Source organism: Sturnus vulgaris, chromosome 1 (genome assembly GCF_052056855.1).
Source record: "Sturnus vulgaris isolate bStuVul1 chromosome 1, bStuVul1.hap1, whole genome shotgun sequence".
Classification (NCBI taxonomy): domain Eukaryota; kingdom Metazoa; phylum Chordata; class Aves; order Passeriformes; family Sturnidae; genus Sturnus; species Sturnus vulgaris.
The window spans coordinates 25,325,945-25,345,614 of NC_142243.1; the positions used below are offsets into that span (position 1 = coordinate 25,325,945).

The 19,670-nt window shown below is 40.0% G+C and overlaps 1 protein-coding gene across 1 annotated transcript; it reads right to left on the minus strand.

Annotated features, from left to right (window-relative positions):
- Positions 1-1,198: 1,198 nt before the first annotated feature.
- ASNS (asparagine synthetase (glutamine-hydrolyzing)) lies at positions 1,199-17,753 on the minus strand. Its single transcript, XM_014878499.2, has 12 exons — positions 17,651-17,753; positions 15,750-16,032; positions 13,202-13,439; positions 11,534-11,719; positions 11,127-11,228; positions 8,997-9,124; positions 8,109-8,235; positions 6,675-6,781; positions 6,241-6,341; positions 4,378-4,459; positions 3,979-4,134; positions 1,199-2,669 (listed from the first exon to the last, which is right to left on the minus strand). The coding sequence occupies exons 2-12, from the start codon at positions 15,996-15,998 to the stop codon at positions 2,460-2,462; spliced, it is 1,686 nt and encodes a 561-aa protein (XP_014733985.1). The 5' UTR covers positions 15,999-16,032; positions 17,651-17,753; the 3' UTR covers positions 1,199-2,459.
- Between the last annotated feature and the right edge of the window lie 1,917 nt (positions 17,754-19,670).

Genomic DNA, 19,670 nt, shown 5'->3' on the forward strand with positions numbered 1-19,670 from the left:
AAAGATGAAGGGCAAGGGTGGCACCGGGCAGCCTTAAGCACCTGATAGATCTCTGCACCGCTCTCTTTGGAACTGTTAATTTCTCATTCCTCAAAAAGAGGAAAGATTGCTGGGAAAACAAAATTTAGTAACTTAATTGATTCAAATTAAAACAAAACCAAACCCACCCCAAATCAATAAAAAATACCCCTACATTTTCTTAGCCACTTTGCAAGAACCCTACAGGTTCTCCCTCAACCCTCATCAATCCTGCAAGCCAAGCAAAAACTCATCTCTGCCTTCCCCATGTGGACTGACTTCAATTGCCCATCCCCACCTGAGACAATACTCAAACCAATACATTCAAGTTGTCAGAACCGTCCAGACTAATTTTATCCAAAAGAAACAGAGTGAGAAAAAGAGGCCACCACAGCAGGAAGAAAGCTAGAGTCAAGACAAGAAAAGACAGCATTGCACCCTGGATCTGCATTCCCTCCCGTGACGAATTACAAACATTGCTGCAGATAGCAAATGATCCAGAGTAGCTGGATGGTTTTGTCTTAAATTTTCTTTTGCATTTTGTCTTTGTTTGCCTCAATTTTTATTTTACAGGGCAAAAAAGGAGAAAATATAGCATCACAGAAATCAAAACAGCTGTAGAATTCCATACATGGAGAAGGAATGAACAGGTTTTACACTCACAGGACCTCTGACAAGGCAGCACGCACTGTATTCTTCTTGTGCACATTAGTAAAAAGCCAAAACAACTAAATCATCAGTCTAGAATATTACCCTGATATACAAAATTCCAATGTAGTAGGAATTTTTTTTAAATTAGCTGGATTTCCTTGAATGCTGCAATGTTGCAGCAGAAAGTGCATTTGAGCAGTGATTCCAAAATATGTTTAGCCTATTTTCACTTCAGGCAAATACTGCTTTCTTATCACAGACTTGGAAGTTTACAGTAAGTACTAAATCTTACCTGTACACATCAGTAACCTAACCATGTATTCTACACTCCTCTCTCAACTCAAAGTATTCTTAACTGTTTCAAAGAAATCCAAGAAGAGAAGCACATAGCCCTTAAGTAAAGAAGGCTGAAAAAACATAGAAGACAGCTCACAAGTACTTTTGGTGCCACCAAAAGGTTTCAGTAAACTTTCTGGGATACAGACTCAAATACAGGATTCGGGTGGAGCAACAAACAGACAACCAGTCATTTTATGAAGGCTTTAAATCAGAACAGCATATATTTTATCTCTTAAATAAAAAATGGCTTTGGTTTCCTAGTCAACAGGGACAATAAAGATTTGTTTTCATAAAGAACATAATCAAGTCAATTTGCAGCACACATATGTATTTCTTGACCACCCTTATACTTAAGTTACCTTCACAAAAGTAACCCCCACGACTAAATAGTTAATAAAAAGTTATCATGGGTAAAAATTCAAGTGTTTTTTCAGTACAGTATTAGAAATTCTTGTGATTTCTGAAGTAGTTTTCCCCCCATTTTTCCAAGCAAGGCATCTGATCCCACTGTTGTCAGTGATGCTTTGTCCAACTACAACCTATGGTTAACAGGTTTGGTTCACACACAGTTGGCCACACGCAGTTCAGCAGCAACATAGTCGACCTTTTCATCATACAGGTGGGAAAACTCTCACAATAAATGAAAAATTTCTTCAAATACTTACTCATGCAATTTCCATCATATACATCACCCAGTTAACACTATTTTTTCAAGAACAATAAATACATTTATAAAAACTGAAGTCTTTGAGTTAGAAACAAAGACATAACTTGGCTTCTCTTATCCATTCTGCTCTTTGATAAGACACAATCTCTTTCGACTGATGGTATATTTACAGAACAGCCAACTGGTGGCTTTACAGTAAGAAACAAGATTGCCATTCATTTAGTTAACACCCAGCACCATCTCAAACTCTAGAAAGCATCTCTGCATAGCTATGAATATCTAAATACTTTTTGAAAACTAGACCAAGGTTTTCAGGAGTGTACAGAAGGACATTCAGAATAGACTAATATGGATACTATCCAAGTCCCTCAGCCAGGAACAGAAATCACCAGATAGCTAGAGTCCAATTCCCCTCTGCTCAGAGGGTCAGCAGCAGTTTGCATCCCTCAGCCCGATTCAAGTCCTCAAAACAGAGCTCACATTAAAATACAGTAAATGACTTCAAGAAAAACTAATACAATCAAGGTTACATAACGAACAAAGCTGTCAAATAAAATAGTCCCTTGCTCAGAAAGTATTTTCCCATGAATTACAAAGTTTTGGTACAGCAGCATAAGTTTTTAATAGTACACTAACAACAGAAAGCTTTCATTTCCAATAGCATTGTCAAAGTACATCTTAAAGACTATTTAAGCTTTAGATTTGCATAATTTGTTTGGTTTTCTTAAAGCAGAGTGCACACAAAACGCTTGCAGCACTTTCATATGGGGATTATCTGAACAGTCTATTCTTGGGTAGCAGACTTGTAATGTTTCAATGTGCGTGCAGAAGGATCAGTAGCTTTAACCCATCTTGGCATCCAGTAATGGGGCAGCCAGCTGCTCCGCCCTGGGTAGTGCTTTTCAAAGATTTGGCGGTAGTAATAACTTTCTTTTGTTTTAGGAGGATTGAAAGGATATTTCTCTGCTGCCTTCTCCAGTAAAAGGTCATCAACCTACAGACATAAGCAAAACTCAAGTTAAGCTGCAAATATCTTCAACTTTTTAAGACACACAAGGATTCACCAACCACTAAACATCCACAGTTTTGAAAAAAAAGTCTATTCTAGAGGCACAGGTTTAACAGGTCAAGCCTTTGTCACAGGCTCACTTGATCTTTATGAATATGTAAATGTATTTCCAGTGCTGTTGGTATTTCTCTGCATGACACGTGAAGCCCTTTCTCTGGGTCACAACCACCTTTGTTAGTAAGGTCACAGACACTTCTTTCCTACCCTTCCTTTGCTGTGAAACAAATACAAAAACTTAAAGCAGTCATTTTGCCATGTAAGTGGCTTCCTAGGTTGCTTTTGTAGCTTGGGGAAGAGTTGGCTGTTATAATCAATACCAATAACCATGCTCTTAGCAACAGAAGACCTGGGATGCAGAGACAAAGAGACCTGTAGTTGCTAAGTTGGCTGAGAAAGGAAGAATAAATAGTTGCACCAGTTGAGGCAATTTCAATGAGCTTGTGCTGCCATTATGCTGTTTAAATTTTTGTCTGTGAAATAAATTTGCTGCTCCTACAGCAGTAAAGGCTCAGAACAGACAGCAGGACACTGACCCAACTGCTTTCTTGCCTGAGGAAACTGAGAAAGAAAATGGGGAAGACAGAGCTGGTGGTAGGACTGACAAGCTCCCATCCACAGGCTTGACTACATGTATTTCCAAGTAACAGAGCTCTGGTACAAATAGGGTGTTATTCCTTCCTCTCCATGATTAAACTACCTCTGCACTCCAGAGAGTATTATCCTTTGTACAGAGTCAAAATGCTGTAAGTCTACACTGGTTAACAATGCAAGAAGAGGCTTTAAAAAGCAAAAGGGCTTAGCTAGGGATGGCTTTGAAAAACAAATGACGCAAACACGAAAGTATATTATAAAGTCATTATGTTGTTACTCAGCTGCAGAGTAAGTTCATGCAAGTGCCTTCAGCTGAAGCAGCTGCTTTGCCTGTAACCCAGAAATTGTGTTTGTTGATACACAATCTAATTTGCAATCCAGACACTTAAATGATGTTCATTTCCTTATACAATCATTTCTGTCAGGGTCTAGCATTTCTTTTGTCAGGGTCTAGCATTTGTGATCAATGGCTTAAACCAACTCAGATATCTAGAAGAACATTGATTAAGGTTTATCTTACTCCTCCACAAGGAAGCTCAAGTGTTATATCCAGATTTATTTTCTCTATTAAGCATGTGAGCTGCCTCCCACTGGCAACCATATCTAACACACCTAAGTGAGAAAGGAAAAAGTGGTATTATACCTGTTGATCAATATAGTCCTGAAGAATGGAAAACCAGGATTTCTTTACTGATGCTATACCATCACTGAAAGCTTCTTTGGGTCTCCAGAGAATTTCTTTAGGAAGTAAATTGGAATCTTCAAAGGACAATCTTAAAAGGTATTTTTCAATTCCATTCTGTTTGCAGAATAAAAAATAATGTCATGAGTCTCAGGAACTGCAGTGCAAAGGTCTGGATTTAAACACTTTAATGTCAGAAAAGGGTTCCCAGTAGCCCAACAATTCAGTAAAATATTTAAGAGCATGCTTAACTTTGGATGGATGACTTAACCATAGAATTCAGCAATCTGGTCATGCTAACAACACATAATATCAGTGAATTTGTCAACTTACACTTGGATCCAACCCACTTTTATGTACCTTTGGGATTCGCAGCTCTGCTGGCAGAGATAAATAATAAGAAGTAAACCGATGATCCAAAAACGGGACTCTCAGTTCAAGGCTAAGCAGGGAGAATAAACAGAAAAGATACTGAATTAATCCAACAAGTCATCTACTTAAAAATTCCACAGAAGCTAAGCTTTCCCTGTCTTTCACATAAATAACAGTTTTTCTGCTTTTAATTGGAAGATATTTCACTTGCATATTTACAACTACCTGAATTTGATTCACCAATTTGTAAAGTTAGATGCATGGTCTACACAGATTAAAGACTATGATGTTTTGTAATGCCATATGCTGGGCAGTTTATAGTGCCCTGAACTGCAACAACCATCACAACATGTATGCAAAAGCAAATTTAAAAAGAAAAAAAAAATCTTCTTCCTCTCAGAGAACTACCAAGTTGCTCACTGGGATTTCCATCAGCATTTGTCAACTTATCATAGAACCAAGCACGGACTTCTGCTGTCATTTCTGAAATCCATATTTGTTTCTGTTTTCAAGAAACAAAAAGGAGCCCTACAGCATTCACACAAGCTGTCTCCTATATCAGTGGTAGATACACACATACAAAGCCTTCCTGCTTTTGTATACCACAGCTTCTAAGGACACAGAAGGCAACAAATCAAATGACATTAACTGCATCTTCAGCAGAAGGAACCTGTCTCAGTGTGTCTGCTCAAGAGACATTACGTTGTCCAGCTTCACAAGTGAAAGTAGATGTTATACTGCATCCTAGTAATTTCATTGTCTCCTTAGTTTCTACTCTGATAAAAAGCTTCAGCTACTTCAGGTAATACCCACCTTATGAAAATAAAAAACAAATGAACTCAATACTGAGTATTCAGTAATCAAACACTGAGGGCTCAGTTTCTCCATATACTAACAAGATTTGCACTGCACATCTTTCCTTACAGTTATTCTTGTTCCTAACTGATAATGGCAGTTTCATCCTTTCCTCTCTACTCTTAGCTCTTCTCCCTTTTCTACATAAATGTGAACTCCTTAAATTCTGTTCTGATTTGTTAATACAAGGGCTCTTTCCACCTAACAGTGCTGTACAACAGAATCCAAAGAAAAACAAAAGCAGCCAGCATGTGATATTAAACAGCCTTGAAAGTGTGGTGAAAATTTTCAGCACAAACCAAATTATGAGACAAATGGCAGTCTAATTCCTGCACTAGTAAAGAGAAACATAAGGAAATCGTAAAAAGCTGGGCAAGTAATTTTGTACCAGGATGAACATACAACAAAAGCATCCCAACAGGTAAGTTGTTTGCTTTGCTAAAGGTACCATATTTTCTTACCTATAAACAGTTTTCCAACATTATTCTTGGTTTAATTAATGTATTTCTTTTAGTAAATGCTTCTGTTTAGTAAAACAATACTTTTTTCTACAACACTCAATTTGGAGATTCTTTAAGGTATCAGTTACACAGATTGTATCCTAATATCTCTTTATTACAGTCAGCTACCTAATGCACATACCTTTTTCAGTATGCTGTCATAGTTTTGACAATCATCAGATTCAAGATTTCTCTTTGTCTGAACCTCCAAAGTCAAATAAAAGTTCGCCTTCCCTCCTTAACTCTGAATATTTTTATTTCTAATTCACTGCTTCTGTAAAACCAGTACAGTCCTAGACAAAAATATTTCAGTTGGCAACACAGCGGGCCCTATAGTCACAGATTAGATTACATTTGGCAGTGTGCTTTACTGTTGCTCAAATTTCTTAAGCTTACAACTTCATGTTGGCATACAAATCCTCAGCAGTCTTTTCCTGCTTAATCTTCTTTTGTTTTTAAATTATGAGTGCTGAGCATCCAAGGGAATACATTTTACCCATGTGCTGCAGTAGTTCTGTCTGCACGAAGTACATCAAACAGGTAGAGTTCCTTCAGAAGCCTCTCACTCTCTTCTGCAGCTTCCTCGGGAGATGGTGCCTGAAAACAAAGCATGGAGGACACAGGGGGAACATGGATGCACTGAGGGAACCATTGCTGGCTGTCTTGCATTTGAATTGTAGTGATCACCAAGCAATCTCAGAAACAGCAAAAACTACATACAAGAAATAACAGTCTCAGGAACTGCTGAAGATTAAGAAAGCTATTTTTTAGGTGATTAAATCCCTTGGATTTTATGCCACTCCAGAAGAAAAACTCAACAAATATACAGTTATGACAACCCTCAAACATCACACCTCAAAATATCACAGATGTTCTGTTGAAAGACAGAACAAGCAGCTCAAGGGCTTTCTGTATAGTAAACATACTTACCTTATGGAAATATATATATCCTTGTGTTAGCTCATCTGATCCTTCTCCTGAAAAAATGACCACACTGTCTGTTTTCTTCCGAATATATTTGGAGACAAGATACATACCTTAAAAAAAAAAGTATAAAGTTACTAAAGTACATCTACATATATGATGCTATATACAGCTAGTAGTTTGAAATTCAGCATTTTAGAAATTTGTCTCCTACACTACTTTTTTCTGTAGCACAAAGCTGATGTAAAGTAGCATCTCACTGTTACTCAAAGCCACACTAAGCTAGTGCTGCACATACATCTAAACCGTGTATTTACACTTGGCCCTCAAAATATCAGAAAGATGTATCTACTCGTGATCCTGGAAACACTGGAGGATTCTCATGGGAACACAGAGAGGAGTTGCTCTGACTCAATTTGAAATTAAGTGCATAATTAATTCCAGCACAGTGCTGACGAAACCTTCTAACCTTGGGGAAAAGCAAAAGTTACTGTTTAACTCTCCACCACTCTGAGTTGAAATGGATGAAGCCCTTCTTTCAATTTTCTTTGTAAAGAATTATTTATAAAACAGAATTATGCCTTCCACTCAATCATCTTTCTGAATGGGATGTTTTTATAACAAAAGTATTATGTATCTAAAGAAAAGGATCTAGTTCATTATTATACCAAGCAGCAAATCTCAAAGAAAAAAAATGACAGAAAAAGGTTTTAGTTAAATGCTTCAATTTTTAAAGAAATGCATTCATTATTTCACATTGCTAAATCCCATCTTCATGGAGGAAATTCTACCCAGAGAGCTCAGTTTCGAAAACTGTGCTGCCTATTTGGCTTCATAACTCTTTTACAGCCACACAAAATTAACTGGGTAAACTGCTGTAGCTTGCATTACACAAAAGGTCCCACTGGATTAGGGGTTTTCCCCTCTTATCAGGCTGGCAGTGCTTTGTTAGAAGCTGCTGATGACTCCCTTCACTTCTCAGAATCAAGGGTACATTATAAGAATCTGTGTTACTGAACCTATGTTACTAAAGGGCAATAATAAATACTTCACATTAGTATCAAAATGATGCAAGGAAAGGGTAACTGTGATTTGCTTTCATAATATTCAGTACCTCAGAAAGCCTGTGAATATCCCCCTTCCTCCAAGGTTCATACTTACCAGAGCAGAAAACTTAGACGTGCAGATCTAACATTTCTTCTTCGTGTAACTATTGCTTTTCATCTCAAAGCTTCAAGAACAGTTCTTGACAGTTGCTTTGTGCAGTCAGGGACTTGTAAATAACTGCTTTTGCCTCAGTGTGGTATCACAGATAAGTCTGGGTAACAGAATTTTGGAGTCCCAGTCCCTAGATTCTGTGCTAGCTAAGGGATCTAGTAGACCACCATGTAAGTTTGCATAAAATTTTTAAATCAAAAACTGCCATTATAAAAAACTTACCAATAGAAGCTCTTATTGTAGTTATATCATAGGTTTCCAATGAGAAGATAACCTCCTCTATTGCCTGAATCCCCTCTTCAGTATTAAGTATTACTTCATGATGTTCACTCCCTATATGTGCTGCCACCTGTTTGCAAAAGGTCAAAATAATGCATCACTTTTCAACTAAAACATTTTATAGACATACATTGTGTTTAAAGCAAACACATTCAGTGAAAGCACCAGCTCTCTTCTACTACAATGAAAATTCTGACATTAGGCCAAGAAAAGACATTACTTAGCAGACCTTTGACTTGCAGTGCTATGCTCACCAGAGAGAACATAGTCTCCTTAATTAGTGTTCAATCATGATTGCAATGGACCATCCAGCTGCTTGCCTAAAACATTTAACAGAATCTGTAGAGGCTCTAAATATTCCACATATCTGCCCTTAAGAAAAAAAGCAGCACAAAAGTAATGAAAGCCTGCATAGTACCCCAGATACCAAACAGTTTGTACGAAACTGTTAATTCAGCAAACTGATAAGTAACTTACAAAACTTAACATATATAAAAATGCCTTAGTATAGGAACTATAATGTGGAGACCCACCCTAAAATTTAGAGGCAGAACTGAGACAAGTCCAAAGTACTATCCTTTTGACAACAATGGGACTCTGTCATGAAAGTCTTCCAAATGCAAGAGGAAACAGGTAATGTTCCAGTTGCCTCTTTTGTAAGATTAAGCACCAAGTGTTGTACTAAATGATTTACTGCAAACTGATTTACATCATAGCAGTAAATGAATTTTCAGTGCTATTATTAATGTCATACCACGAAGTTGGCACCACTAATATACACTGTTTAGCATTCAGTATCTCAGAACAAACTGAAAGCAATGCTTAAGATACCTTCCTGGCAGCAAGTAAGTCAGGACTGTTTTCCATTCCAATTGCAAAGGTTTGTAATGGATAATTGATGTTGATTTCTTTCATCAGTTTCAGAAGAACAGCTGCAACCAAGCTGGAATCTAAGCCCCCTGCCAACAAAACAAATTATCTGATTAGGTGTTTGAATGATGTTTTGCTTCTCTCTTAAGGAATCTAGATACTGGAATCCCATGAGTGGGCTTCAATTTTAAGCTGTGTGAATACAAGGTACTTCTCATACAAGTGCACATTTACCTCTACTTAATAAAAGAATCAGGCAATTTTAGTGGAACACCTTCAGTATCAGTTGTAAGTACTTTTGGTGTCAGAAGCATCAGTGGAACTCCTTATTTAAGATAAACAGAAAGTATACTGAACATATTGTACTAATAGAGAATATTCCTCTTTTCAACTCTGCTAAAATGGGATTTATTCTCCATTGTAAAACTACTCCCTATCTGCCTTTTACCTACACATTTGACAACTGATAGGACTATGGATTTTTGTTGCTGTAAGTAAAAGAACAGAATTAAGTAAAAGAACAGAATGCTTAGTGCAAGGGTTCCACTCTTCTTCAGTCATTCTTTTTTTCTCTCCTTTCTAGACAAGAGTGAAAGGATTTGAACAGTTTGGAGAACAAGCAGAAAATAAAACCAAGAGATGCACAAGCTGCCTAAATGTATTCTGAGGATCCACCTTCTTATTGTCATGAGCTAGTTCTGCTAATACTTGGCTAGTTCTACTTCTGCTCTCCTACAAAGTACTGAGCAAAACAGCCCCTGTTTGCCCACATCTGCCTGCAGTTCTGACAAGCATGAGGCAAAACCCTCTTCTCCATGTATAGTCTGCATGTGTTTTTTCAGCTAAGCGCATTAGCATCAATTCCCACCCTGATCTCCTTTGTGGACATGCTATCTTGTAAAAAAATATTTTCTGTCAAAATTACATGCAAATTCTGAGAAAAGGAGAGCACGGTAAAGAATGCTCAGGATGCGGAAATTAGAAAAATAAAAATCCGGGTTTCCACTGTGACATTGAAGAATTCCCTCTGTGATTGGAAACAAAAGCAATTCTCTAGCTGTGACATTCCAAGCATACTCAAAATTGTGAACCACTGGGATACTTTGGTATTATTCATACCAGCATGTGCACTTAATTTTGCTGCTTCCTGCATGTGCATCTGAGGAGCTACTGACTGCCTTCTTATTTGGTATTTGAAATTTGGTTTGGTTTTTTTTACTGAATTATTTTACTGAAACTGAGATCTTCCAACTCTGTGTATCTTCCTGTTTAATTTACCTTCTTCCTACTTTTTATGATTGCATAATACAGAAGTGATCCAGCACTATCTCCTAGTCAGTTCTCTCTCATTCAGATGCACATTTAATAGGGTTCACGACAAATGAGTGTAATTACTGTTGCTTGGTGAATGCAAAAAAAGCATTCCAGAACTCTCAAGTAACAAGTGCCACATAAACACAGGAAGTAAGGTGTCAGACCCATGGTTACAGAGCCTTACCTCTGTAGAATACCTCTGTAACACTGAACCATCAGATCACAACAGTGATCAGCTAAATCAGTGAACAACTTCCTGAACCACAACCTTATCTGCAAAAGAGTGTGGCAAATAATTTTGGTCTGGATGGTCTCCTGTAATATGGTAAATTAAGGAAGTTTAGGATGGAGACTAAAGCAAAGGTCGTAAGTAAGAATTCTCCTGCTTCTGAAACATGCTGTCTTCTGTGCAAAGTGAATGTAATAAATTCATTTTCTTTTTAGACTGAACTAAGCGTAAATCTCATGTATTTAAGAATACATTTTTCAATAGGAATACTTTATTTATTTGTCTTATTTAAAAATGCTCAGTGTCTCAGTAAACCAAGATCCCAGGCCAGAGTAAACCTTAAAAGCACAAGACTTTCAAGATACTTGTACAATGGACAACTTTATTCTAAACTAAGAAGTTCTCTGTTGCCTGTTCTAAAAAGCAAATGGAGATTCAGATCACTCCAGGTACATTGAAGCAGAACAGCCAATATACTTTCCTTTACTTAGTAAAAGATGGGCAAAAGAGAGAGAATGTAAAGAATCACCGTGGTTCTTGCCACTTACCTGACAGGAGACAACCAATCCTTCTGTGAGCCATCAAACGTTTTCTAACAGCGTTTTCAAAGAGAATACGGATGTTGCTTTTCACCGTTTCAAGGTCAAAACCTGCTCAGAAAAAAGAAAAGAGAAGGGTAAAAATTGTCCAAAAAGTGTTACTTAGCCTTTGCTGGATGATGCTGATTAGGAAACTAAGGTATTTGTTTAAATCTCCTTTGATAATAAGGAACTCAAGTCCATTTTTGTACATGACTGCCTACAAAAACAATTCTAAAGTCCCTATATTTTACAGGTTCTTACAGGTTGTTTGTTTTTCTTAAATGGTAAACCAATCAATGCAAATGTTACATTCAAAGATTATGATTTTTTCACTTTTAAATCAGACTAAGTAGCAAAAATCTTTGCTGTACTACCTGAAGGCAGAGCTTCCACTGTATCACATGCAACATGGAGTGGTTCATCTTTACAGCTATGAAATTTTACTAATTCCACTGATGCAACCTTGCCAGAGGGCTTTAAGTCCAACACTTCATAATGACCCGGAAGAAATGGTTCCACTTTAGAACATAAGGACGTTGAATGCTTTAAGTTGATAAGTCCTACACATAAAATGGGAAAAAAGAAAAATGTCAAGAGTTTTTGACTTAAAATAGTTAAGTTATACCTCACCCAACAGCCGCTCTACTAAAACTATATACAAACATTTTCTCCAGATCCTAAATCTAATATTAAGAAAACATCCTTTTGAGTCACCATCAGTCCTGGCCAGAGCATGATTCTGCTTCTGGCAGGATGTACACATAGATCTGAGCTATCCCATGCTGAGGCAGACAGCAGATAAAGCAAATCAGCAAGGTTTACTAATTGGCAAGTAGCAATTTATCCCTGTGAGCACTAGGAAGAGCACTTTTTTAACTGACTACATTATGGCCAGGTCAAAGTATAATATGCATAGGAGAATTTGAATGACTATTAATTATTTTTGTGTTTATTGAATGACTATTAATTATTTTTGTGTTTAAAATTAAGTGTAGTCAAGCTATCAAGGAGTCTGCAATAAAACATCACTGTAGTGATTGCCTAATCGACATATACTTAGTGATTTCAAAACTCATTGGTTCTATTCCATTGGATCTATTCCACTCCTGTTGAATGCCAGGTCCAACATTGTAGCCAAACCTCACTTTCATTCCATGAAAGAGGATGTTTTGCACCTGCTGGTCACCTGGATGTCCCTTGAGAACATCCTCAAAAGGGACACTGAATTGTTGTTAAAGAGGGACTCATAATTCACTGTGATTGTTATAGGACACAGCCTCCAAAACATTCACTTCCCTTCTTCCTTCACAAGCAACAGAAATGGTGCAGCTCTTAGTATTAGCACATAGTACTGTTAAAAGAATCAACCTACACTGCAGTCTGATAACAAAATAGATGCACAACAAATGGGACAGAAATAATCATGAAAGACAATTTTAGCCAAAGTGCATTTTAGGCAATGAACTCCCTTTAGACATTGTTTGGATTTGTTTATGATAGCACCAAGATTAGAGATAATTACTTTAAAAGAGAGAACAACAATGTGTCATCTAAAAAAAAATCATCATCAAATAAAGTATGTGATTCTTGGAAATTACTCAATGCTGCAGTGAATTTCAGTAGGGTTTCAAAATTCCTGGATTTTACAAATTAGCAGTTCTTGAGGTATAATTACCTAGTTCACTACATAACACCAAGACCAAAGTCTAATATTATTTATTGTAGCATAAGTCTGGTCTAAGTCAATAGACTATATTTAACTTTGGCATAACATAAAACATCTTTAGTTCAATACTATGACTCCAGAACACAAAAAATTCTAGTTAAATAAACAAGTTATTTTAGAGGTATTAAGGTCAATTAAACATCTTGGACGTTTTTATTTTAATGATGTGTAGTTCTTATATTACTAAATGTAGTTCATATATTACTGAACTTACAGTTCATTTTCTCTTCACAGTAAGAAGAAAAGCCCAACAAAGAAGTTTGTCTCCAACAGAAATACCTAAAATTATTTAGGCACTAAACACGACTGGCTTTACCTTTTGCCTCAGAACAGACACCCAAAAATCCATCATCAGTCAGCACCTTAAACAGTGGTCTGACTCCATAGGTATCTCTTGCCAGAAATACTTTTCTGTTTGCAGTGTCCAGAAGGATGAAAGCAAATACACCATCTAGCATGGATGCTGTTTGCTCTATTCCTCCTCTGTTGTACAGATGAAGAATAACCTCACCATCCACTAATGTTTGATAGTCAAATCCAAACTGCTTCTGCAGCTAAGAAAAAATAAAAAGAAAGACATAAATAAGCATTTGCAAACACTGTCTGCTTAGTAATTGTTTCCTAAGAATAATCTCGTAGGTAAAATCATAGTTTAGAAGTTATATAAATATTTCTGCCAAAGAAGGAAATTATACTTTTGTGTTCAAAGTTCTACTGGGTTTGCATGGCCTGGCTTTGGTAGTGGAGGGACTACAAGGGTGAGTTTTGCGAGAAGATTTCTCCACGCCTGGCAGAGCCAAAGTCACGTCCAGGATGGACCCACTGTTGGCCAAGGCTGAGTCAATCAGCAATGCTTCTGGGACAACATTTTTAAGAATAAAGAAAAGTTATTGTGCAGATGCAATTGCAGCCAGAGAAGAGTGGGGTGAGGCTATGTGGAGAGGAACAGCCCTGCAGACACCAAGGTCTGTGCAGAAGAGTGAGGAGGCGATCCAGATGCCAGAGCTGGATTCCCCTGCAGCCCGTGGTGCAGTCATGGTGAGGCAGCTGTGCTCCACAGCCCTTGAAGGATCACAGGGACGCAGAGATCCATCCACAGCCCATGGAGGAGCTCCACACTGGAGCAGGTGGATGCCTGAGAGGAGGCATCCTGTGAACCTGTGGGAATCCCATGCAGGAGCAGGCTCCTGGCAGGGAGCTGCAGACCTGTGCAGAGAGGAGCCCATGCTGGAGCAGGTCTCCTGGTAGGGCTTGTGACCCCATGGGGGACCCAGGCTGAAGAAGCCTGTGCCTGAAGGAAAGCACCCTGTGGAAGAGAGACCCACACTGGAGCAGTCTGTGCAGAACTGTTGCTGTGGGACAGACTCATGCTGGAGGAGGTTGTGGATGACTGTCTCCCATGGGAGGGACCCCACACTGGAGTAGAGGAAGAAATCTCCTTCAGCAGTGGCAGGAACATCATGTGATAAACTGACCAAAACTCATTTCCTGTTTCCCTGCTGGGCAGGAGAAAATAGAGCTCGGGAATGAAGAAGTGGTAGAGGGCAGGTTTCTTTTTTCAAAGCTTATTTTACTTCTCATTACCCTGCTCTGATTTTGTTGGTAATAAATTCAATTTAATTTAATTTCCCCAAGTTCAGTCTGTTTTACTCGACAGTATCTGATGAGTGATCTCCCCCAGTCCTTAGCTCAGCTCATGAAAGTTTAGTTGTATTTTCTCTTCCCTGTCCACTTGTTGGCAGGAAGCTTTGATGGGTGCCTGGCAACCAGTCAGGGACAATCCACTATGAAAATCTTACCCAGGATCATCTCTTAGGCAATAAGACTGACAACACAGTCTTAAGCAATTCATGTTAAGGCATATTTTCAGGGATACACTTCTGTCTGAGGATGTCAAACTGTAAACCCTTGACCTTGGTCTTCAAGTGCACTAGCCAGCCACTGTGTAAAAAAACCACCAAAAAAACCACATAGACATGTGCAACATCTCTGCAGAGTAAAGTACTTTGGAAATAATCTTCGGTTTACTTATGCAGTCACTGCAATTCCTCAGCTATTTTTATGCAGAGAATTTCCTTCTGCCTAATCTTCCTCCATTGCTCAAACTAGCCCTTTCACTCTGCCTGTGCATATAAAATGGGGGAGGAAGAAATTAGGTGTCAGACTTAAGTCAGACCAAATAATTTTAGCAGCAGCATCACATCCACCAGGGATATTTATGAACTTTAGGAATATAAGAGCTGCTGTCTGTTTTGTGCCTAAGAGACTTACATGGCCCTCAAAAAACCCACAAAAAACCTGACTTCTGATACAGATGCCTAAGGGCTTCCATGGCATACTGGAATCTCCCTAAGGCATATTGCTTCATATAAATATGCAAGCATGCATACTATGCATCGCTTTATCTAGATTGAGATGCAATAGTAAAAGTGCAATACCCAACAATTTTGGAGAATGACAACCCAAAACAAATGAAGAGCAAGACAGTTTAAAAGCATTTGTATTATGAAGATAGAAGAAGCGGAGAAAGAGGCTTGGAATTTTTCTCCCCAAGAGATAATGAAGAATGTGTCTTAACTTTCAACTGAAAAAACGTGAAGATGTACATATTTATTGCCTTTCTTGTCAATTAAAAACTGGTTTTTCAGTATTAAAGATTAAGTATGTTGCTAAATAAGCTACCAGATTCACAGCTCATTGAGATAATTTACTTCCTTTTAAAAACTAGTTCTTTGCTAACTTTTACTTTTTTCTGATATTTTAGTCCAACACATTTTAAAGATGCTCTGAATATCCACTAGTCTTGAAATTAAATAAAAAATAAAGATTTTTTTTTAAATTGCCTTATCATGTATACAACATACCTGTTTGAAATTGTAGATTTCTCCATTGTAACACAGCCACAGGTATGGGAATTTTTTCACCCGGATAGGCTGCATACCATATAACTGATCCACAACTGCCAGGCGGTGGAAACCAAAACAGCAGTTGGTGAAACCATTGACATTCTCAAAACGAAAGGCATCAGGACCTCTGTGTGCAATCTTCATGGCACTTAGACACTGCACAGAAAGGCATTCATCGCTCCCAAACAGGGCCCAGATACCACACATCGTGAGCCTCTTGTTCTTCCTGCACGTGGAGAACCTGTTCAATGGAGACATGCACACTGTAAGCAAGAGCTGACACTTTGTGTTGGGTCTGGCTGAGAGGGAGCTCATTTTCCCCTCAGCCGCCCTCAGAGTGCTGTGTTTTGTGTTGGCATCACAGCACTGTTTTGGCTGCTGCTGACCAGTGCTCACACAGCATCAACGCAAGCCAGCATTTCCCTCTCACCAGAAGGCTGGGAGCAGGCAAGATCTTGGAAGGGAACGTAGCCAGGATGGCTGACCTGAACTATCCAAAGAGATATTCCATATCTGATGTCTGTTCAGATAAAATATATAAGGCAAAGGAGGATAAAAGCAGAGCAACTACCACGTGTGCTGAAGCCTTGCTTCCCAGGAAGTGGCTGGACACTGCTTGCTGACGGGAATGAGAGAAAAAAAATCTTTGTTTTTTCCTTTTGCTTGATATTACTTAAAATTAATCTGCCTTTATCTCAACATATAAGGTTTTTATTTTTCACCATATTTTCTTTCCCCTCACTCCACCCTGCTGAAGAGGGGAGTAACAGAGTGTGCTGGTGAGCGCCTGACATCCAGCCAAGGTCAACCCACCACACTCCTAAAAACCTCAGATAACAGATGTAGGTTATCAACCACTTAACTGCCAAGGCGCCTGATAAGAAGCATAGCAGACTTTTTATTAACATGAAGTAAAACCCAGCTTGCTCAAAGTACGATAAGCAAATTTTAGCCAGCAAAAAATTAGGTTTAAGTTTTACCTTTAGATACAGTAAGGCTGTCTATGATTTTTTTTTTTTTAATAGAGCACAAATAGATCGAATTACTGGTCATAGAGTATGGTATGTTGAAGTAACATCATCTGAACAGAAACATTAAACATTCTTTCAGTTTGTCGCCTTTACACTCAAAGGGGGTTTATAATAAAGAGGGAGGCTCTTTAGCAAGTAGTGACAGGATAAAGGGGAGCTGTTTGGAACCCAAGGAGCACAGGTTTAGACTGTAGCTCCCCATCAGCAGCGTGGCAGGCCAGACGGCAAAGGTGTGGAGGGAGCAATGCTGTTGCAGTGCCATGCTCTCCTGGCACGCTGCTGCAATCCCGGAGCCTCTGGAGATGCACACAGGCCTTGTAGCTCTCTGAACCCCAGCCCTAACAGGGCAGGTGTGCTGAAGCTGGGGACCTCCAGATCAAGTGATGTCGCTGGAGACATCAGCCCAAAGCGGCCATCAGGGTTAAGGTTCAGACAGCCACAAAGCCTACGGCTGCGGGAACACTGGGGATGCAAAAGGCGTGCCAAGAGGAGCGTGGCTGTGCAACAACACTGCTTTCCCTCCAACATCTGTCCCATCTGGCCATGCGGACCTCAGCCTCAGCACATGGAGCTGGGCTTTCCCTCCATCTGGAGCGTCCTCCCGGTAACCCGCGGCCCCTGGGCACCCGGGACAGGCTCCCTCCGCGCGCACCCCCTTCCTTCGGGGCCTTCCACGCTCTTCCCCTTCCTCCGGCGGCTGCCGCGCATCCCGGCCCCGCCGCTCCCCGCCAGCCGGCGGCAGGAGGCCGAGTACCGCGGCAGCCCCTCCGGCCCGCCCGGCCCGGCCTAGCCCTGCGGCCCTGGGCCGCCCCCATCCCACTGCCTTACCCGCTGCTGGCCGCCGGCACACGGAGAGCCGCCGCTCGCTGCACGCCGCGCCGGGGGAAGGAGGAGGCAGCCCTGCCGGCTCCGCCCCCGCCGCCAGCTGCTGTTGAAACGCGCCGCGAAGTTTCATCATGCGCCTCCCCGTCCTGTCCTGCCCTGCCCGCCGGCAGGGTCCGTACCCCTGTCTCTGTCTGCTGCCGGCCTGGGCTGGCCCGCGGCTGGGCAGGAGCTCGCAGGCCAGGCACCGGCAGCTCCGACACCTCCCCGGGCCGCTGAGAGGAAAAGCGAGCACCGGCAGGCACCGCTGGGCACTCTGGGCAGCGTGGGCTCAGGCCGGCGGTTTGTAGCAATCAGAAATCCTGTCCATGCAGGTGTGCTCCGAGCCCTGCCTTGCGCAGTGTCCAGGGAAAAGAGTAAAGGCATTGCCCTAAAGCTGCTTTACTTGGTTTAGGAGAGGCGAGCGCATGCGAAGCTCACATATTTGGAAGCATTTGCTGAGGAGATAGGATTTTTCTGTGCAAAACTAAGTTCTGAATCATAGACACAATGCGTAAAACAGGATTTTGGTGCTTACCTGAACTTGGTTATTGGACAGTTTTGCTTATTTGTCTTAGAGAGTGCTAAAGCAAATGAAATTCAACTCTGAATATTAGAATGTGAAGTCCCAAATATAAACCCTAATTCTCCATGAATATTTCAGGAGAGCAATTAGTAATTCACATGCAGCGTGCCTTCATAGCCAGCTTTAGTGGAGTTACTGTAAAATTGCAGTACTATGCATAAAGTTCTGCAGGTCATGCAGTTTGTCAGTAGTAAGTGTGGTGTGTGTGTAATTTTAAAAGGACGTTTAAGAAGCCATTAAAAGGATATTTTTAGGCTTCAGAAAGAAAAATGTGTTGAAGCATCCTGTGCATGAGAAGTGGACTCCAGTGCTGATCAGGAGTAGATGTAGGATGTATCTGTTCAGCTTCACCTGAATGCAGGCAGCCTGCATAATGCCATGTGTGCAGTTCCCAGAGCTGTGCACTGCCTGGAAGGGCAGGGTGTAAGTGTGTGCAATGGCACATGGAGTCATTGCTCACAGAAGAGAAATGCTTGTGGCGAGGAACACCTTATCTCTTGAGGGTTTTTTTGCAGAGATCTAAATGTCACTCTGCATTTTGGAAAGCTACAAGAAATAGTAGACAAACCTTGTACTAGCTTAGGTTGTTTTGGGGGCTTGTTTGTTTTTCAGAAGCTTCTGTAAGCAGCCTTTCTTTACATCTTTACTTCTCTATGCAGAAGAGATTTTTGGATGGGTCTGCTTAGGCACAAATTGTTGTCTGGACACTTTCATTGATGGTTCCTAACTGTTGAATAGCTGGTTAAAAACTGGATCTCATATAGTGCTTTATGATAGTCACAAACCATTTGGTACAATAAAAATCTTTTAATGGAGAAACTGAAGCAGGGAGACTGAGATGTGACTTGAAGAAAGCAGCTTGCTAAGGCTGGATCGGTACAGACAGGTTGGAGCAAAACCTCCCATTGGAAGGTCCTCATTGGAAGCTGCATCCTTAGAGTGTACTGAGTAATTTATCCTACCTTTTACTATCACTCCTAAAAACTTGGGATACCTGCTGCATTTATCTGTGTCTTGCATGTTTAATGCCCAATTTTAATGAAGTTGATGCTGTTACATACGGGACTATTGGCAGAAATACTACTACTGATATTGGGAATGTTAGTGTTTGGTACTTATAAAAGTGCAAGAAAAAAACTGATATGTCCCCGGCCTTTTCTCTACTATTGTCAAATAGCCTATGATAGTCTGTTTATATTATGTCTTATTCTTCAATATCCAGTCTTTTCTTTTAGCATATCTGCAGACAGTAGTAGATGTAACTACAGCTCAGTCTCTCACCTGTGTTCTTCTCCTGTCACATCTTCCCTCTCAGTTTTCTCATTCTTGCAGGTATCATATGTAATAGTTTCTCCAAAGCATTGTCTTCTCCATTCTACTCCTCTAAAGTTGATATTTCCT

Excerpts from the sequence above, each read along its gene's own strand:
- ASNS (XM_014878499.2), bottom strand. The coding sequence starts at position 15,998 with ATGTGTGGTATCTGGGCCCTGTTTGGGAGCGATGAATGCCTTTCTGTG. Across the intron at positions 4,135-4,377 it reads CAGAGCTGCGAATCCCAAAG|AATGGAATTGAAAAATACCT; the intron begins GTACATAAAAGT and ends TTCTGCAAACAG. Across the intron at positions 2,670-3,978 it reads AGGACTATATTGATCAACAG|GTTGATGACCTTTTACTGGA; the intron begins GTATAATACCAC and ends TTATGTCTGTAG.